Genomic DNA, 14,739 nt, shown 5'->3' with positions numbered 1-14,739 from the left:
GGGTGGTTTTGCAGTTTTACGTATGGGAGTCAGAGAGGACCTCACAGAAAAGGTGACAGTTAAACATAGTTGTTTAGGACATGTGAGATTGAACCATGAGAATTTGAGTCATGGGCCTGGGGAAGAGCAGTCCCGATAAACTGAGTAGCAGGTACAAATGTCCTGGGGCAGAAACATGCAAAAACATTCAAGTCATAGGAAGAAAATCACTGAGGCTGGAGTGGAGTGATTCAGGGAGTCTGTAGCATGAGGTGAGGTAGAAGAGGTCAAGGGCGCCAATACTTGGCTTTCATTGTAAGTGGTATGAGATTCCTTCCCCAGAGGCGTATGAGAGAGGAACGACAGGATTTGACTTTTATTCTCAAAGGAGTATTCTGGATGCTAGGTTAGGAAGAGACTAAAAAGATATAAAGGCAGAAGCAGGGAGACCTGTTAAGAGGCTACAGCAATAATTCAAGTGAGAGATGATGGTAGCTTGAACCAACGGTGGTAAGCAGTGGAGGTGAAACATGGTGGGATTCTGGATTTATTTTGAAAGCTGAGCTCACAGAATTTGTTGATAAATTTGGATGTAGTTTGTGAGAGCAGTCAAAAGGACTCTAAGGATTTAAACCTGAGCAACTAGTAGGATGAAGGTGCCATTAAGAGGTGAGACAGGCTGCCAAAGAAGCAGGTTTAGGGGGGGCGATAATCAGAAGTTTGATTGGATGTATATTAAATTTGTGCTGCCTATTGAATTTCTAATAGAGTTGTTGAGTAATCAGTTGTACATATAATTCTGGATTTTAGGGAGACTTTCAAGCTAGAATTATAAAATATGGAAGAAAAAGACATGTAAGTGATATTTAAAGCCACAAGCCTGGAAATAAAAAAAGAGGAGTTCCAGGGCTATGTTAAAAGATTGAGGAGGAGAGAAGAACCAGTAGGGAGCATGACTTCATTATTAACAGCTTTCCTTCCGAGGGCACTGGCAATGTACAGGCTCTAGGGGCCCTAAGTGGTTTTCAAATTTTTATAGGATTCACCTGCTCATCTTCCATTTACCCATAACTTGATCTAAATCTTAAACTCTTGCTCTTAGTCACTTACTCCCCACCTTTATGCCTGCATCACACTGGTTTTGAATATACTTATTGGTAGTGCAACTTCATCTGAGTGTAAAATGCATTTTTGAAAACTGTCAAAAGTAATTGGGGGATTTAGCTGATGAATAAAATGGGTGACCAAGTTGGTTAATACTGCTTTTGATCAAACATTAGGCATGACTATTGAATAGTATCAACAAGTTTATTGTGTGATTTATATGCAGATCTAAAAGCAATGTCAACAGGCATGTCCTAAAATGTTTTGAGCAATGGCATTACTGAAATATATGTATAGTTTCCAAGAGGACTGTTTTCAATTGACAATTATACATCATACACATATATAAGTTCTGTTAACTTGATTAACACTATTTCTTAATAGTCTATTATTTTATCATGTATATTTATACAGATGCTTAAAGTCCACGAACACACATGCAGCTATAAAAAATATCTAACTTAATCTTCATTTCCCAGCCTAACAATTTCTTAAACAACTGCTATTCTCAGCTAAGCTGATTAATTTATCAAAAGCAATCGAAAATAATTATTTTAATGAGTAAAACTTCTACAAAAACACATTTGATAATATTTGCCCAGCTCTTACAAAAATTGCTGATTGCAAACACCACAGATTTACAAACAAGCATCCTTGGATATCTGGCTAATTTGTAAAGGATGCAATCCCTGAAAGTTATGCCAAATATTTGTTCAATGAACAAATATTTATTAAGTTCTAGTGTGTTCCAAATGCACGTCATGTTGAGAAGAGTTTGCTCCTTTAAGTCCTTCAAAGTGCATCCTTAGAGATTTATATGCATAAAGGAGAGAGCTAAAGTAGTGCTTCTGACTTTCTCCACGTTGGTGGAGTCTCCTGGGGAGTTTCACCATGTGGAGGACCTGTTTTGCTAGGCTAGCAAAAGACCAGAGAAATGGGTGAGGCTTAGAGTTACCCTTTTCTGTTTGTTGCACCCAGATTCAGACCTTTAATCAATTACCTTGTGACAAAGAAAGCTCCCTCTCTTAGTTAATGACATGGCCCAGCTGCCATCCTTACCTCTCTGACTCGACCAATCTTCAGGAAGGAATGGGGTATAATAGAGAAAGCAGCTTTTAGTTTTCCTTAGAGGCTAACTACCATTGACGTTCTTGGTTCTGGGGATGCAAAGATGGGGTCCCTGTCATCAAAGAAATTATTACTTTCTGAGGGAAAAGAAATATCCTTGGGCAATTACATCAGAATATGATAACTGATACTCAGTGGCAATCTGTGGGAAAACACTAAGAGCTCCTGGCTTCCCAGAGAAGGTGCTGGCACTATTCAAAGAGACGAGTCAGTCTTCCACAAAGCTCAGCGTGGTGAGAGAGGTGTAAATTCTTGGGACATAGCTTTTATTCTTTTGGCTCTTAATACTCTAGCTAGTCCTGCTTTTTCAAATCTTTTTCACTAGATTTGTCCTGACACTTCATTTTGAATAAAGTCTGGGTTTCATTCTAGGACTTTCCCTGTGAAATATTTTATAGGCTTCCCCCAAGGATCACAATCACACTGAGGCAGAACACTGTAACTGGTCCATTGTTCCTTACTTACACTCGGTGGCTGGCCTCATTTCTCTCACGAATGCTGACATTAATTGCTTAAAGGAAGAAAGTGATTTCTAAATGTAGGTTTACATGTTTCTTATTAGATAAGATAAACTCACAACGTTTTTCATGTGCTTCACAAGTATGGTCAGCTTCGCATCCTCGTATGTTATGACTAACTGCACCTTAGGCTTCTTGTCAGGAAACTTCTCACCTGATGAAACAGTAGAGTTTCAGTGGGTTAAATTGGAAGTGGCTGATCACAGGATAAACTGAACATTCAAAGACTAAAACAGGACCAATGAATAATATGAAAAAGAAACATTCTTCATATCACACTGAAAACATAATACTCTTCAGGAAACTGGGTTGGTTAAGATAGGATTTGTGTCTAATCTTCCTGAATCTATTCTACCTCCTCATATTCTATGTTTTGTTTCAATCGATACCATTATTTTCCCGATTATTTAAGCCTGAGACCTCAGTGTCATTTTTGGCCGCAATTTTCTCCTCAACATTCAGTACAATGAGCTTAAAGTATTAGAGAACATAGGGGTTGAAAGTGTTGGCTTTAGAAGTCAGTGAAGTCTGGGGTGCAGGTCCCAGCACTATACTAAAGACTGTGTCAACATGACTAAGTTAATCGACTTCTGTAAAATGGAGATAATAGTTATCTACCTCAGGACAGTTGAGATGATTAACTGATAACATTCAAAAGTTCTCACAATGTAATCTCTCAATGAATGTTTGCAATTACTCCATATATTTACACTCAGCTCTTCCTTTCCAGTTCTGCTGTGCCTAGTTCAGATGCATATGGATCTTTTGCCTGAACTACTAGAACAGTCTCTTCCCCTCCTCCAGAACCCAAATGTATTTGTACACAATTACCAGTATAATCTTCCTAGGGCAACTTTTATAAAATTACTCTTCAATCAAAGTACTGTTCATAGCTTTCCATAGCTTATGAAAAAGTCTGAATTTTGCAGTTTTGTATTACTGCTTCTTATTGAATCCGTTTGTCTTATTTCCCATTATTATTATTTCATACTGCAGTCCGTATGTTCAGTTCTACAGACATGCTCTGCTATTTCCTTCCAGACATTGCTCATATTATTCCCTTTATTTAAAATGATCTCTTCCACCATTTTTGGCTATTGAATTTTTACCTATCTACAAGGCCTAATTAAAATGCAAAAGAGTTTCTGTGGTCACCACCCTCTGAACTCCCCTAGCACAGCCCTTATCACTTAATATTTATATTGTAATTATTACCTTACATGTCTCAATTTGCTTAGTGGATTACAATCTCCCTTAGGGCTTATTTTTTTTCCTATTTCCCCAAGGGATATATAAATCAGTGCTTGCTCCATAAAGTTGCACTTAACGTTTACTTAATGACAAAAGTAATCTCAATTTTCCTTTCAAGTTATATCATTCCAACATTTAAACGAAGGCTTTAGTTTTTTAATTAAAAATTTTCAGTTTATAGCCCAAGGATTAAGCATAACTCACAGTTTTCTAATATTTCCCTTGGTAATCTCTGATTGTACGTTTTCTGAGGGAATTCAGAAAGAAGAAATTTACTACTAATAAGGAATTTGGCAATGTTTTGTGGTGGGCTCATTGGGGTCCACATTGTTTTCTGATAGTCAGTTTTAGCTCTCTAATCCTAACATTTGAAAATTAAACCTGAGCATTATGTTTCTTCTCCCAAAGCCTTTTGCATGTTTGTTAGAATAGTTTACACATTCTAAATAGGTAATATTAATTAATTTTATTGTTAATGTGGATTATTGACATTGAAATAATTAAAATTCACATTGAGTGTTTCTTACAACTGAAATGGTAATTACGTAAATATAATAAAAACATTCTTCCTTAAAATATCTTGATTTTGATGACTGAGTGACGCTGTGAGTTTGAGACACTACGAGATAATTTTGACTGTAGTACTTGGGTAAATTGTACTTCATAATACAAAAATGTAGTTGAACTTCTGGTATGAGTATGCTAAAAATGCTGATACTTTTTGATGCACAATGAACATAATTTTTGAATTAAAGAGTGAAAGGCTTATTAATTAGAAACAATGTGTTTAATTAGAGGAGCTTTAATTCAGACAGGAAATTAGCATAAATTTATGGGTGAGTGTCTAAATGATAATCATACAACTGTTACTTGAATTGACTGAAGATGATATTCCACCCTAAACCTTTCATGCAAGATTAGTAATCACAGTATCCATCAAAACATGTCAGACTTTAGAACCCACTGAAAATACAGGCCACTGGGAAGTCTTAGTAGTCAATGTAGTAATAGTAGAGGTACTTAGGATTTTTAGAATTCTTATTGTGTGCCAAATGTTGGGCTAAGAGTTTCACGTACATAAACTCACTAAATCCCCACAGCAAACCTACAAAGTTTGTGTTACCTCCATTTTACACATGAGGAAACTGAGGTATTTTGGTCCAAGTTTAGGCAGGGTCAAATGATCTCTAAAACTATGTTTTTGAACATCATGCTGTAAGGGGCAACAAGGGGTCAATAACCTAAAGGAAAGAATTTAAATGAAGAGCCCAGAGAGGGAGACTTTTGAGAATCCCTTCACAGGGACAAGAAGATGCTAGAATATCTTGATTTTTCTGCTTCAAGTTATTCTGGGGGATCTAATCATGCTTAATCTAACCATTTATAGTAACCCCAAGAACTGTTAAAATATTATTGATCCAAAGAATGACTGTGTTGAAACGCTTGAATGCATGGTACTACAGCAGCTAATCCGGGCTTATTATGCATAATGTGTCCATTAATGTTAAAAAATATCATTTCAAACTTTAACTTCCTTTCAGATATAATATATTCATATGATTCAAAAATGAAAATTTATTTTTAAAGCATACAGTAAAAAGCCTTCCTCCCACTCCTAACACCTATTCACCCACTCCTCCCATTATTATCATTATGTTTTTTTAACATCTTTATTGGAGTATAATTGCTTTACAATGGTGTGTTAGTTTCTGCTTTATAACAAAGTGAATCAGCTATACATATACATATATCCCCATATCTCCTCCCTCTTGCGTCTCCCTCCCACCCTCCCTACTCCACCCCTCTAGGTGGTCACAAAACACCGAGCTGATCTCCCTGTGCTATGTGGCTGCTTCCCACTAGCTATCTATTTTACATTTGGTAGTGTATATATGTCCATGCCACTGTTTCATTTCGTCCCAGCTTACCCTTCCCCCTCCCTGTGTCCTCAAGTCCATTCTCTACGTCTGCATCTTTATTCCTGTCCTGCCCCTAGGTTCTTCAGAACCATTTTTTTTTTTTTTTTAGATTCCATATATATGTGTTAGCATACGGTATTTGTTTTTCTATTTCTGACTTACTTCACTCTGTATGACAGACTCTAGGTCCATCCACCTCACTACAAATAACTCAATTTCGTTTCTTTTTATGGCCGAGTAATATTCCATTGTATATATGTGTCAAATTTTCTTTATCCATTCAGCTGTTGACGGACACTTAGGTTGCTTCCATATCCTGGCTATTGTAAATAGAGCTGTAATAAACACTGTGGTACATAACTCTTTTTTGTTTTTAACATCTTTATTGGACTATAATTGGTTTACAATGGTGTGTTAGTTTCTGCTTTATAACAAAACTCTTGTGTCTCCCTCCTACCCTCCCTGTCCCAACCCTCTAGGTGGTCACAAAGCACGAGCTGATCTCCCTGTGCTATGCGGCTGCTTCCACTAGCTATCTATTTTACGTTTGGCATGACTTTTTGAATTATGGTTTTCTCAGGGTATATGCCCAGTAGTGGGATTGCTGGGTCGTATGGTAGTTCTATATTTAGTTTTTTAAGGAAACTCCCTACTGTTCTCCATAGTGGCTGTATCAATTTACACTCCCACCAACAGGGCAAGAGGGTTCCTGTGTCACCATACCCTCTCCAGCATTTATTGTTTGTAGATTTTTTGATGATGGCCATTCTGACTGTTGTGAGGTGATACCTCGTAGTTTTGATTTGCATTTCTCTAATGATTAGTGATGTTGAGCATCCTTCCATGTGTTTATTGGCAATCTGTATGTCTTTTTGGAGAAATTTCTATTTAGGGCTTCTGCCCATTTTTGGATTTGCTTGTTTGTTTTTTGATATTGAGCTGCATGAGCTGCTTGTAAATTCTGGAGATTAATCCTTTGTCCGTTGCTTCGTTTGCAAATATTTTCTCCCATTCTGAGGGTTGTCTTTTCATCTTGTTTATGGTTTCCTTTGCTGTGCAAAAGCTTTTAAGTTTCATTAGGTCCTATTTGTTTATTTTTGTTCTTATTTCCATTTCTCTAGGAGGTGGGTCAAAAAGGATCTTGCTGTGATTTATGCCATAGAGTGTTCTGCCTATGTTTTCCTCTAAGAGTTTGATACTGCCTGGCCTTACAGTCAGGTCTTTAATCCATTTTGAATTTATTTTTGTGTATGGTGTTAGGGAGTGTTCTAATTTCATCCTTTTACATGTAGCTGTCCAGTTTTCCCAGCACCACTTATTGAAGAGACTGTCTTTTCTCCATTGTATATCCTTGCCTCCTTTATCAAAAATAAGGTGACCATATGTGCATTCCATTGATCTATATTTCTGTTTTTGTGCCAGTACCATACTGTCTTGATTACTGTAGATTTGTAGTATAGCCTGAAGTCCGGGAGCCTGATTCCTCCAGCTCCATTTTTCTTTCTCAAGATTGCTTTGGTTATTCAGGGTCTTTTGTGTTTCCATACAAATTTTGAAATTTTTTGTTCTAGTTCTGTGAAAAATGCCATTCGCAGTTTGATAGGGATTGCATTGAATCTGTAGATTGCCTTGGGTAGTATAGTCATTTTCACAATGTTGATTCTTCCAATCCAAGAACATGGTATATCTCTCCATTTGTTTGTAAAATCTTTAATTTCTTTCATCAGTGTCATAGTTTTCTGCATACAGGTCTTTTGTCTCCTTAGGTAGGTTTTTCCTAGGTATTTCTTTCTATTTGTTGCAATGGTAAATGGGAGTGTTTCCTTAATTTCCCTTTCAGATTTTTCATCGTTAGTGTATAGGAATGCAAGAGATTTCTGTGCATTAATTTTGTATCCTGCTACTTTACAAAATTCATTGATTAGCTCTAGTAGTTTTCTGGTAGCATCTTTAAGATGCTCTCTTTACATAGTATCATGTCATCTGCAAACAGTGACAGCTTTACTTCTTTTCTGATTTGGATTCCTTTTATTTCTTTTTCTTCTCTGATTGCTGTGACTAAAACTTCCAAAACTATGTTGAATTATAGGGGTGAGAGTGGACCACCTTGTCTTGTTCCTAATCTTAGAGGAAATGGTTTCAGTTTTTCACCATTGAGAACGATGTTGGCTGTGTGTTTGTCATATATGGCCTTTATTATGTTGAGGTAAGTTCCATCTAAGCCTACTTTCTGGAGGGTTTTTATCATAAATGGGTGTTGAATTTTGTCCAAAGCTCTTTCTGCATCTATTGAGATGATCATATGTTTTTCTCCTTCAATTTGTTATATATGGTTTATCACATTGATTGATTTGTGTATATTGAAGAATCCTTGCATTCCTGGGATAAAACCCACTTGATCATGGTGTATGATCCTTTTAATGAGCTGGTGGATTCTGTTTGCTAGTATTTTGTTGAGGATTTTCGCACCTATGTTCATCAGGGATATTGGCCTATAGTTTTCTTTCTTTGTGACATATTTGTCTGGTTTTGGTGTCAGGGTGATGGTGGCCTTGTAGAATGAGTTTGGGAGTGTTCCTCCCTCTGCTATATTTTGGAAGAGTTTGAGAAGGATAGGTATTAGCTCTTCTCTAAATGTTTGATAAAATTCGCTGGTGAAGCCATCTGGTCCTGGGCTTTTGTTTGTTGGAAGATTTTTAATCACAGTCTCAATTTCAGTGCTTGTGATTGGTCTGTTTATATTTCCTATTTCTTCCTCGTTCAGTCTTGGAAGGTTCTGCTTTTCTAAGAATTTGTCCATTTCTCGCAGGTTGTCCATTTTATTGGCACAGAGTTGCTTGTAGTAATCTCTCATGATCCTTTGTATTTCTGCAGTTGTTACTTCTCCTTTTTCATTTCTAGTTCTATTGATTTGAGTCTTCTCCCTTTTTTTCTTGATGAGTTGGCTAACGGTTTATCAATTTTGTTTATCTTCTCAAAGAACCAGTTTTTAGTTTTATTGATCTTTGCTGTTGTTTCCTTCATTTCTTTTTCATTTCTTTCTAATCTGATCTTCATGATTTCTTTCCTTCTGCTAACTTGGGGGTTTTCTTGTTCTTCTTTCTCAATTGTTTTAGGTGTAAAGTTAGGTTGTTTACTTGAGATGTTTCTTGTTTCTTGTGGTAGGATTGTATTGCTATAAACTTCCCTCTTAGAACTGCTTTTGCTGCATTCCATAGGTTTTGGGTCATCGTGTTTTCATTGTCATGTGTTTCTAGGTATTTTTTGATTTCTTCTTTGATTTCTTCAGTGATCTCTTGTTATTTAGTAGCGTATTGTGTAGCCTCCATGTGTTTGTATTTTTTACAGTTTCTTTCCTGTAATTGATATCTAGTCTCATAGCATTGTGGTTGGAAAAGATACTTGAAACGATTTCAATTTTCTTAAATTTACCAAGGCTTGATTTGTGACCCAAGATATGATCTATCCTGGAGAATGTTCCATGAGCACTTGAGAAGAAAGTGTATTCTGTTGTTTTTGGATGGAATGTCCTATAAATATCAATTAAGTTCATCTGGTTTAATGTGTCATTTAAAGCTTGTGTTTCCTTATTTATTTTCATTTTGAGTGATCTGTCCATTGGTGAAAGGGGGTGTTAAAGTCCCCTACTAGTATTGTGTTACTGTCGATTTCCCCTTTTATGGCTGTTAGCATTTGCCTTAGGTATTGAGGTGCTCCTATGATGGGTGCATAAATATTTACAATTGTTATATCTTCTTCTTGGATTGATCCCTTGATCATTATGTAGTGTCCTTCTTTGTCTCTTGTGATAGTCTTTATTTTAAAGTCTATTTTGTCTGATATGAGAATTGCTACTCCAGCTTTCTTTTGATTTCCATTTGCATGGAATATCTTTTTCCTTCCCCTCACTTTCAGTCTGTATGTGTCCCTAGGTCTAAAGTGGGTCTCTTGTAGACAGCATATATACGGGTCTTGTTTTTGTATCCATTCAGCCAGTCTATGTCTTTTGGTTGGAGCATTTAACCATTTACATTTAAGGTAGTTATCAATACATATGTTCCTATTACCATTTCTTAATTGTTTTGGGTTTGTTATTGTAGGTCTCTTCCTTCTCTTGTGTTTCCTGCCTAGAGAATTTCCTTTAGCATTTGTTGTAAAGCTGGTTTGGTGGTGTTGAATTCTCTTAGCTTTTGCTTGTCTGTAAAGGTTTTAATTTCTCCATCAAATCTGAATGAGATCCTTTCTGGGTAGTCATCTTTGTTGTAGGTTTTTCCCTTTCATCACTTTAAATATGTCCTGCCACTCCTTTCTGGCTTGCAGAGTTTCTGCTCAAAGATCAGCTGTTAACTTTATGGGAATTCCCTTGTATGTTATTTGTTGCTTTTCCCTTGCTGCTTTTAATATTTTTTCCTTGTATTTAATTTTTGGTAGTTTGATTAATATGTGTCTTGGCGTGTTTCTCCTTGGATTTATCCTGTATTGGACTCTCTGTGCTTCCTGGACTTGTTTGACTATTTCCTTTCCCATATTAGCGAAGTTTTCAACTATAATCTCTTCAAATATTTTCTCAGTCCCTTTCTTTTTCTCTTCTTCTTCTGGGACCCCTATAATTCGAATGTTGGTGCGTTTAATGATGTCCCAGAGGACTCTCAGATTGTCCTCAATTCTTTTCATTCTTTTTTCTTTATTCTGCTCTGTGGTAGTTATTTCCACTATTTTATCTTCCAGGTCACTTATCCATTCTTCTGCCTCAGTTATTCTGCTATTTATTCCTTCTAGAGAATTTTTAATTTCATTTATTGTGTTGTTCATCATCGTTTGTTTGCTCTTTAGTTCTTCTAAGTCCTTGTTAAACGTTTCTTGTATTTTCTCCATTCTATTGCCAAGATTTTGGATATCTTTACTATCATTACTCTGAATTCTTTTTCAGGTAGACTGCCTATTTCCTCTTCATTTGTTTGGTCGGCTGGGTTTTTACCTTGCTCCTTCATTTGCTGTGTGTTTCTCTGTCTTCTATTGTGCTTAAGTTACTGTGTTTGGGGTCTCCTTTTCACAGGCTGCAGGTTCATAGTTCCCATTGTTTTTGGTGTCTGCGCCCAGTGGCTAAGGTTGGTTTAGTGGGTTGTGTAGGCTTCCTGGTAGAGAGGACTGGTGCCTGTGTTCTGGTGGATGAGGCTGGATCTTGTCTTTCTGGTGGGCAGGACCATGCCTGGTGGTGTGTTTTGGGGTGACTGTGACCTTATTATTATTTTTGGCACCCTCTCTGGTAATGGGTGGGGTGGTGTTCCTCTGTTGCTAGTTGTTTGGCAAGGTGCCCCGCACTGTTGCTTGCTGGTCCTTGAGTGGAGCTGGGTCTTAGTGTTGAGATGGAGATCTCTGGGAGAGCTTTCACCATTTGATATTACATGGAGCTGGGAGGTCTCTGGTGGACCAATGTCCTGAACTCAGCTCTCCTACCTCAGAGGCACAGGCCTGACACCTGCCCGGAGCACCAAGACTCTGTCAGCTACACAGCCAGGTATGTGGGGAGTTTCTTGCCTTTTGGGAAGTCTGAGGTCTTGTGCCAGCATTCAGTCAGTGTTCTGTAGGAGTTGTTCCACATGTAGGTGTGTTTCTGATGCATTTGTGGGGAGTATGGTGATCTCCATGTCTTACTACTCTGCCATTTGAAGGTCTGCCTCCCCATTATTATTTTATTCGTTTTCCATATATTTCTCCAGATGGACACATATTCTTCCAGAATTTCTCCATATAAGTAAATATGAATAAGTATTTTTATTCTTCCCCATTTTTCCAAAAAGGAATAGCATATTTACTATTCTACACAACAGTCTTGGAGATACTTTCATGTCAATAATACAAAGCTTCTTTATTTTTTAAATATACTTTCACATTATTCCATCATGAGGAAATAGCATAATTTATTTAACACTTTACCCATTGACGGGCAAGTGGGTTGTTCCGAATGCTTTCCAGATGTTACAAACCATGCTGCAATAAATAGCCTTGAATGTGTATCATTTTGTACCTGTGCACAAATACCATAGGATAGATTTCAACAGCAGAATTGCTGGGTCATAGGGTATTAGCATTTTAATTTTGGTAAACATTCCCAAATTGTCTTCCATGGAGATTGTACCAATTTGCATTATCACCAGCAGTGTATGAGTGTCTGCTGATTTATAACCAAGCTTGTTAATTAAATTTTTGAATTTTTGCCCATCTGATGAGTTAAAATGGTATCAGTGTAGTTGTAATTTGCATTTTTCTTATGAGTGACCTTGAGGATTCTTTCATTTGGTTAAGAGCCACTTGTATGTTTTGTGTGTGTGTGTGTGTGTATTATTTTTTCGTATTCTTTACACAGTTTTCTATTTGGTCATTGGTCTGTTTCTCACCAATTTATAGGAGATTGTTACATGTTAAATAATTAACCCTTCGTATGTGATAAATTGCGAATATTTCCCCCATTTTGTCACTTACCTTTGCTTTTCTTGAGCTTTGCTACAGTGTTTTATATCATGCAGAATTGTTATAGCTTCTGAATTTGTAGTCATAGCTACAGCAGCTCATCCCAAGATTAAAAAGGATTTTTTCCATTTTTTCTTTGTCATATATATGGTTTCATTATATACATTTAAAATCTTTCACTCATTTGGTATTTATCCTGGCATATGGTGTGAAGTGTACTATGCCAACATTATTTGTTGAATTTTCTCTTATTTGTTTGGGCAACTATTAAATTCCTGAATATATCTGACTTTATTTATGGACATTCCATTATGTTTTACTTGCTTATCTACTTATGCACTGACACCACACTGTTTAATTATTGATGCTTTGTAATGTGTTTTTATATCTGATAAGGCTAAACTCACCTCTTTGTTTTGCTAATTTTCCTGGCTTTTCTTTGTTAATTTTTGTTTATGAACTGTAGAATTAGCTTATGTAATTAAAAATAAATCTGTTGGAGATCAGTCAAAATGGTGGAGTAAGAGGATGTGGCACTCACCTCCTGACATGAACACATCAAAAATACATCTATATGTGGAGCAATTCTCACTGAAAACAACTAATTGGCAGAGGACTCCTGTACAATCAAGGCTGTAAGAAAGATATACATGTAATCAGGTACGAAGGAAAGAAAAGCAATTGGGTTGGGATCTTTGTCCCTGAGAGGGGCCCAGAGGAACAGGGAGGATTCTTGGGCAGACACCTGCCCTTGGGAGTGAGCAGTGAGAGCCAGATTGGGCACCCCAGTCCTGGGGTCCTATACAGGGGAGAAGCGCCCCCTTGGCTGGTTGGAGGACCACTGGAACTAACAGGGGAGCTGTGAGAAGGCTGAATTCTGCTCCTGAGGAGCACATGCATGCTGGCTTGACCCCAGGAAGGGCAGAAAGATCTAGTGGTTGCTGGGTTTCCTGCAACCACCTTGGTGCATGCCCCAGCCCATGTTGAGTGAACACTCCAGCCCCATTCACTTCACATCATCATGTGGTATTCGATCTGGGGCAACCAATACTGGGGATAAGACACAACTGAGGGATACAGAGACTACCCAGAGCTTGGGCAAGCCTGGGTGGAATGGCAGAGGCCATCATTTGTGCTTCCTCAAGAAGCACACCACAAGCAGCCCAGATCTCTGAGAGCAGCCACTCCACCACAGCTCATGCCCTGGTACATGTTGAGAGTCCACGCAGGCCCTGCCTGTCCTGTGCTGTGGCTCCACAGTGGAAAGGAGGGTGGTGGAGGCTGGTGACAGTGACTGATTGAGAAGGATGACGAAGACTTGCACCTAAGGCTGCACCTGAGCTGAGTGAGGGAAAAAATTGCAGGTGCCTGCACAGGCAGTGCAGCAGAGACAGCTAGGACCTCTGCTGTGGCCGACACAAGCTGACAACCTGCGTGGACCCCCTTGCTTCAACATTCCCTCACTCTGGGGCAAGGGTTCCAGTGTGGGGCTAGGGGAAAACCCACACTTAAAGGCAACTGTAATTTTTTTCACACTCGACTCCAGCTCTAAGACCATCCATTTCCAGCCCCACCCTCTACCAAGGTGGTAGCTGTCAGCACACCCTGAGGAAAGATGTGATTTGCATCCATGTCAAATCCAGCTCTCCCACTAAAGGCACTGGGCACATACAGTATGTTTAGGGATGTTCCCATATAGGAACACCCCTTCAAGACTGCAACAGGTAACTGTTTTATCTAAATTCACAGAGGCAGAGAAAGTTAAGCAAATGAAAAGGCAAAGGAACTGCTCTCAATTGAAACAGCAAGAGAAAACGGTTGAAGAAACAAATAATGAAACAGAAATAAACAATTTACTAGATAAAGAATTCAAAGCATTGGCAATAAAAATGTTAATTGAATTAGGGTAAAGAATACATGTACACAGTGAAAATTTTAACAAGTAACTAGAAAATATTTTTTTAAAAATCAGAAGTGAAGAATTCAATAGCTTAAATTAAAAAACACACTATAAGGAAGGAAGAGCAGATTAAGTGATACAGAAGAAAGCATAAGTGATCAATGAAACCAAGATTTAGTTTTTTTAAAAGATAAACAAAATTGATAAACATTTATCCAGGCTCACCAAGAAGGAAAGAGGGAGTACCCAAATAAACAAAATAAGAAATGAAAGAAGAGAAATAACAACTGATACCACAGATTTTTAAAAAATCATAAGAAAATACTACCAACAGTCATATGCCAACTAATTGGATAACTTAGAAGAAATGGACAAATTTCTAGAAACATACAACCTGTCAAGACTGAATCAAGAAAAACAGACAATTTGAACAAACCAATCACTGCAGTGAAATTGAATTTGTAATTAA

The 14,739-nt window shown here is 37.6% G+C and overlaps 1 protein-coding gene across 2 annotated transcripts in view; it reads right to left on the bottom strand.

The window, feature by feature from the left end:
* Positions 1-14,739, bottom strand: part of PIK3C2G (phosphatidylinositol-4-phosphate 3-kinase catalytic subunit type 2 gamma) — a 406,235-nt gene that overhangs the window by 32,556 nt on the left and 358,940 nt on the right. For both annotated transcript variants that reach the window (XM_082351876.1, XM_082351875.1), the window contains one exon: positions 2,789-2,883. In XM_082351876.1, coding sequence (XP_082208002.1) covers positions 2,789-2,883 — 95 coding nt within the window. The remainder of the gene's footprint in view (positions 1-2,788; positions 2,884-14,739) is intronic.

This window comes from Balaenoptera borealis (assembly GCF_965194805.1).
Source record: "Balaenoptera borealis genome assembly, chromosome: 13".
Taxonomy (NCBI): Eukaryota; Metazoa; Chordata; class Mammalia; order Artiodactyla; family Balaenopteridae; genus Balaenoptera; species Balaenoptera borealis.
Note: the sequence above shows the minus strand (reverse complement) of the source record. Positions and strands in the feature narration are given on the sequence as shown.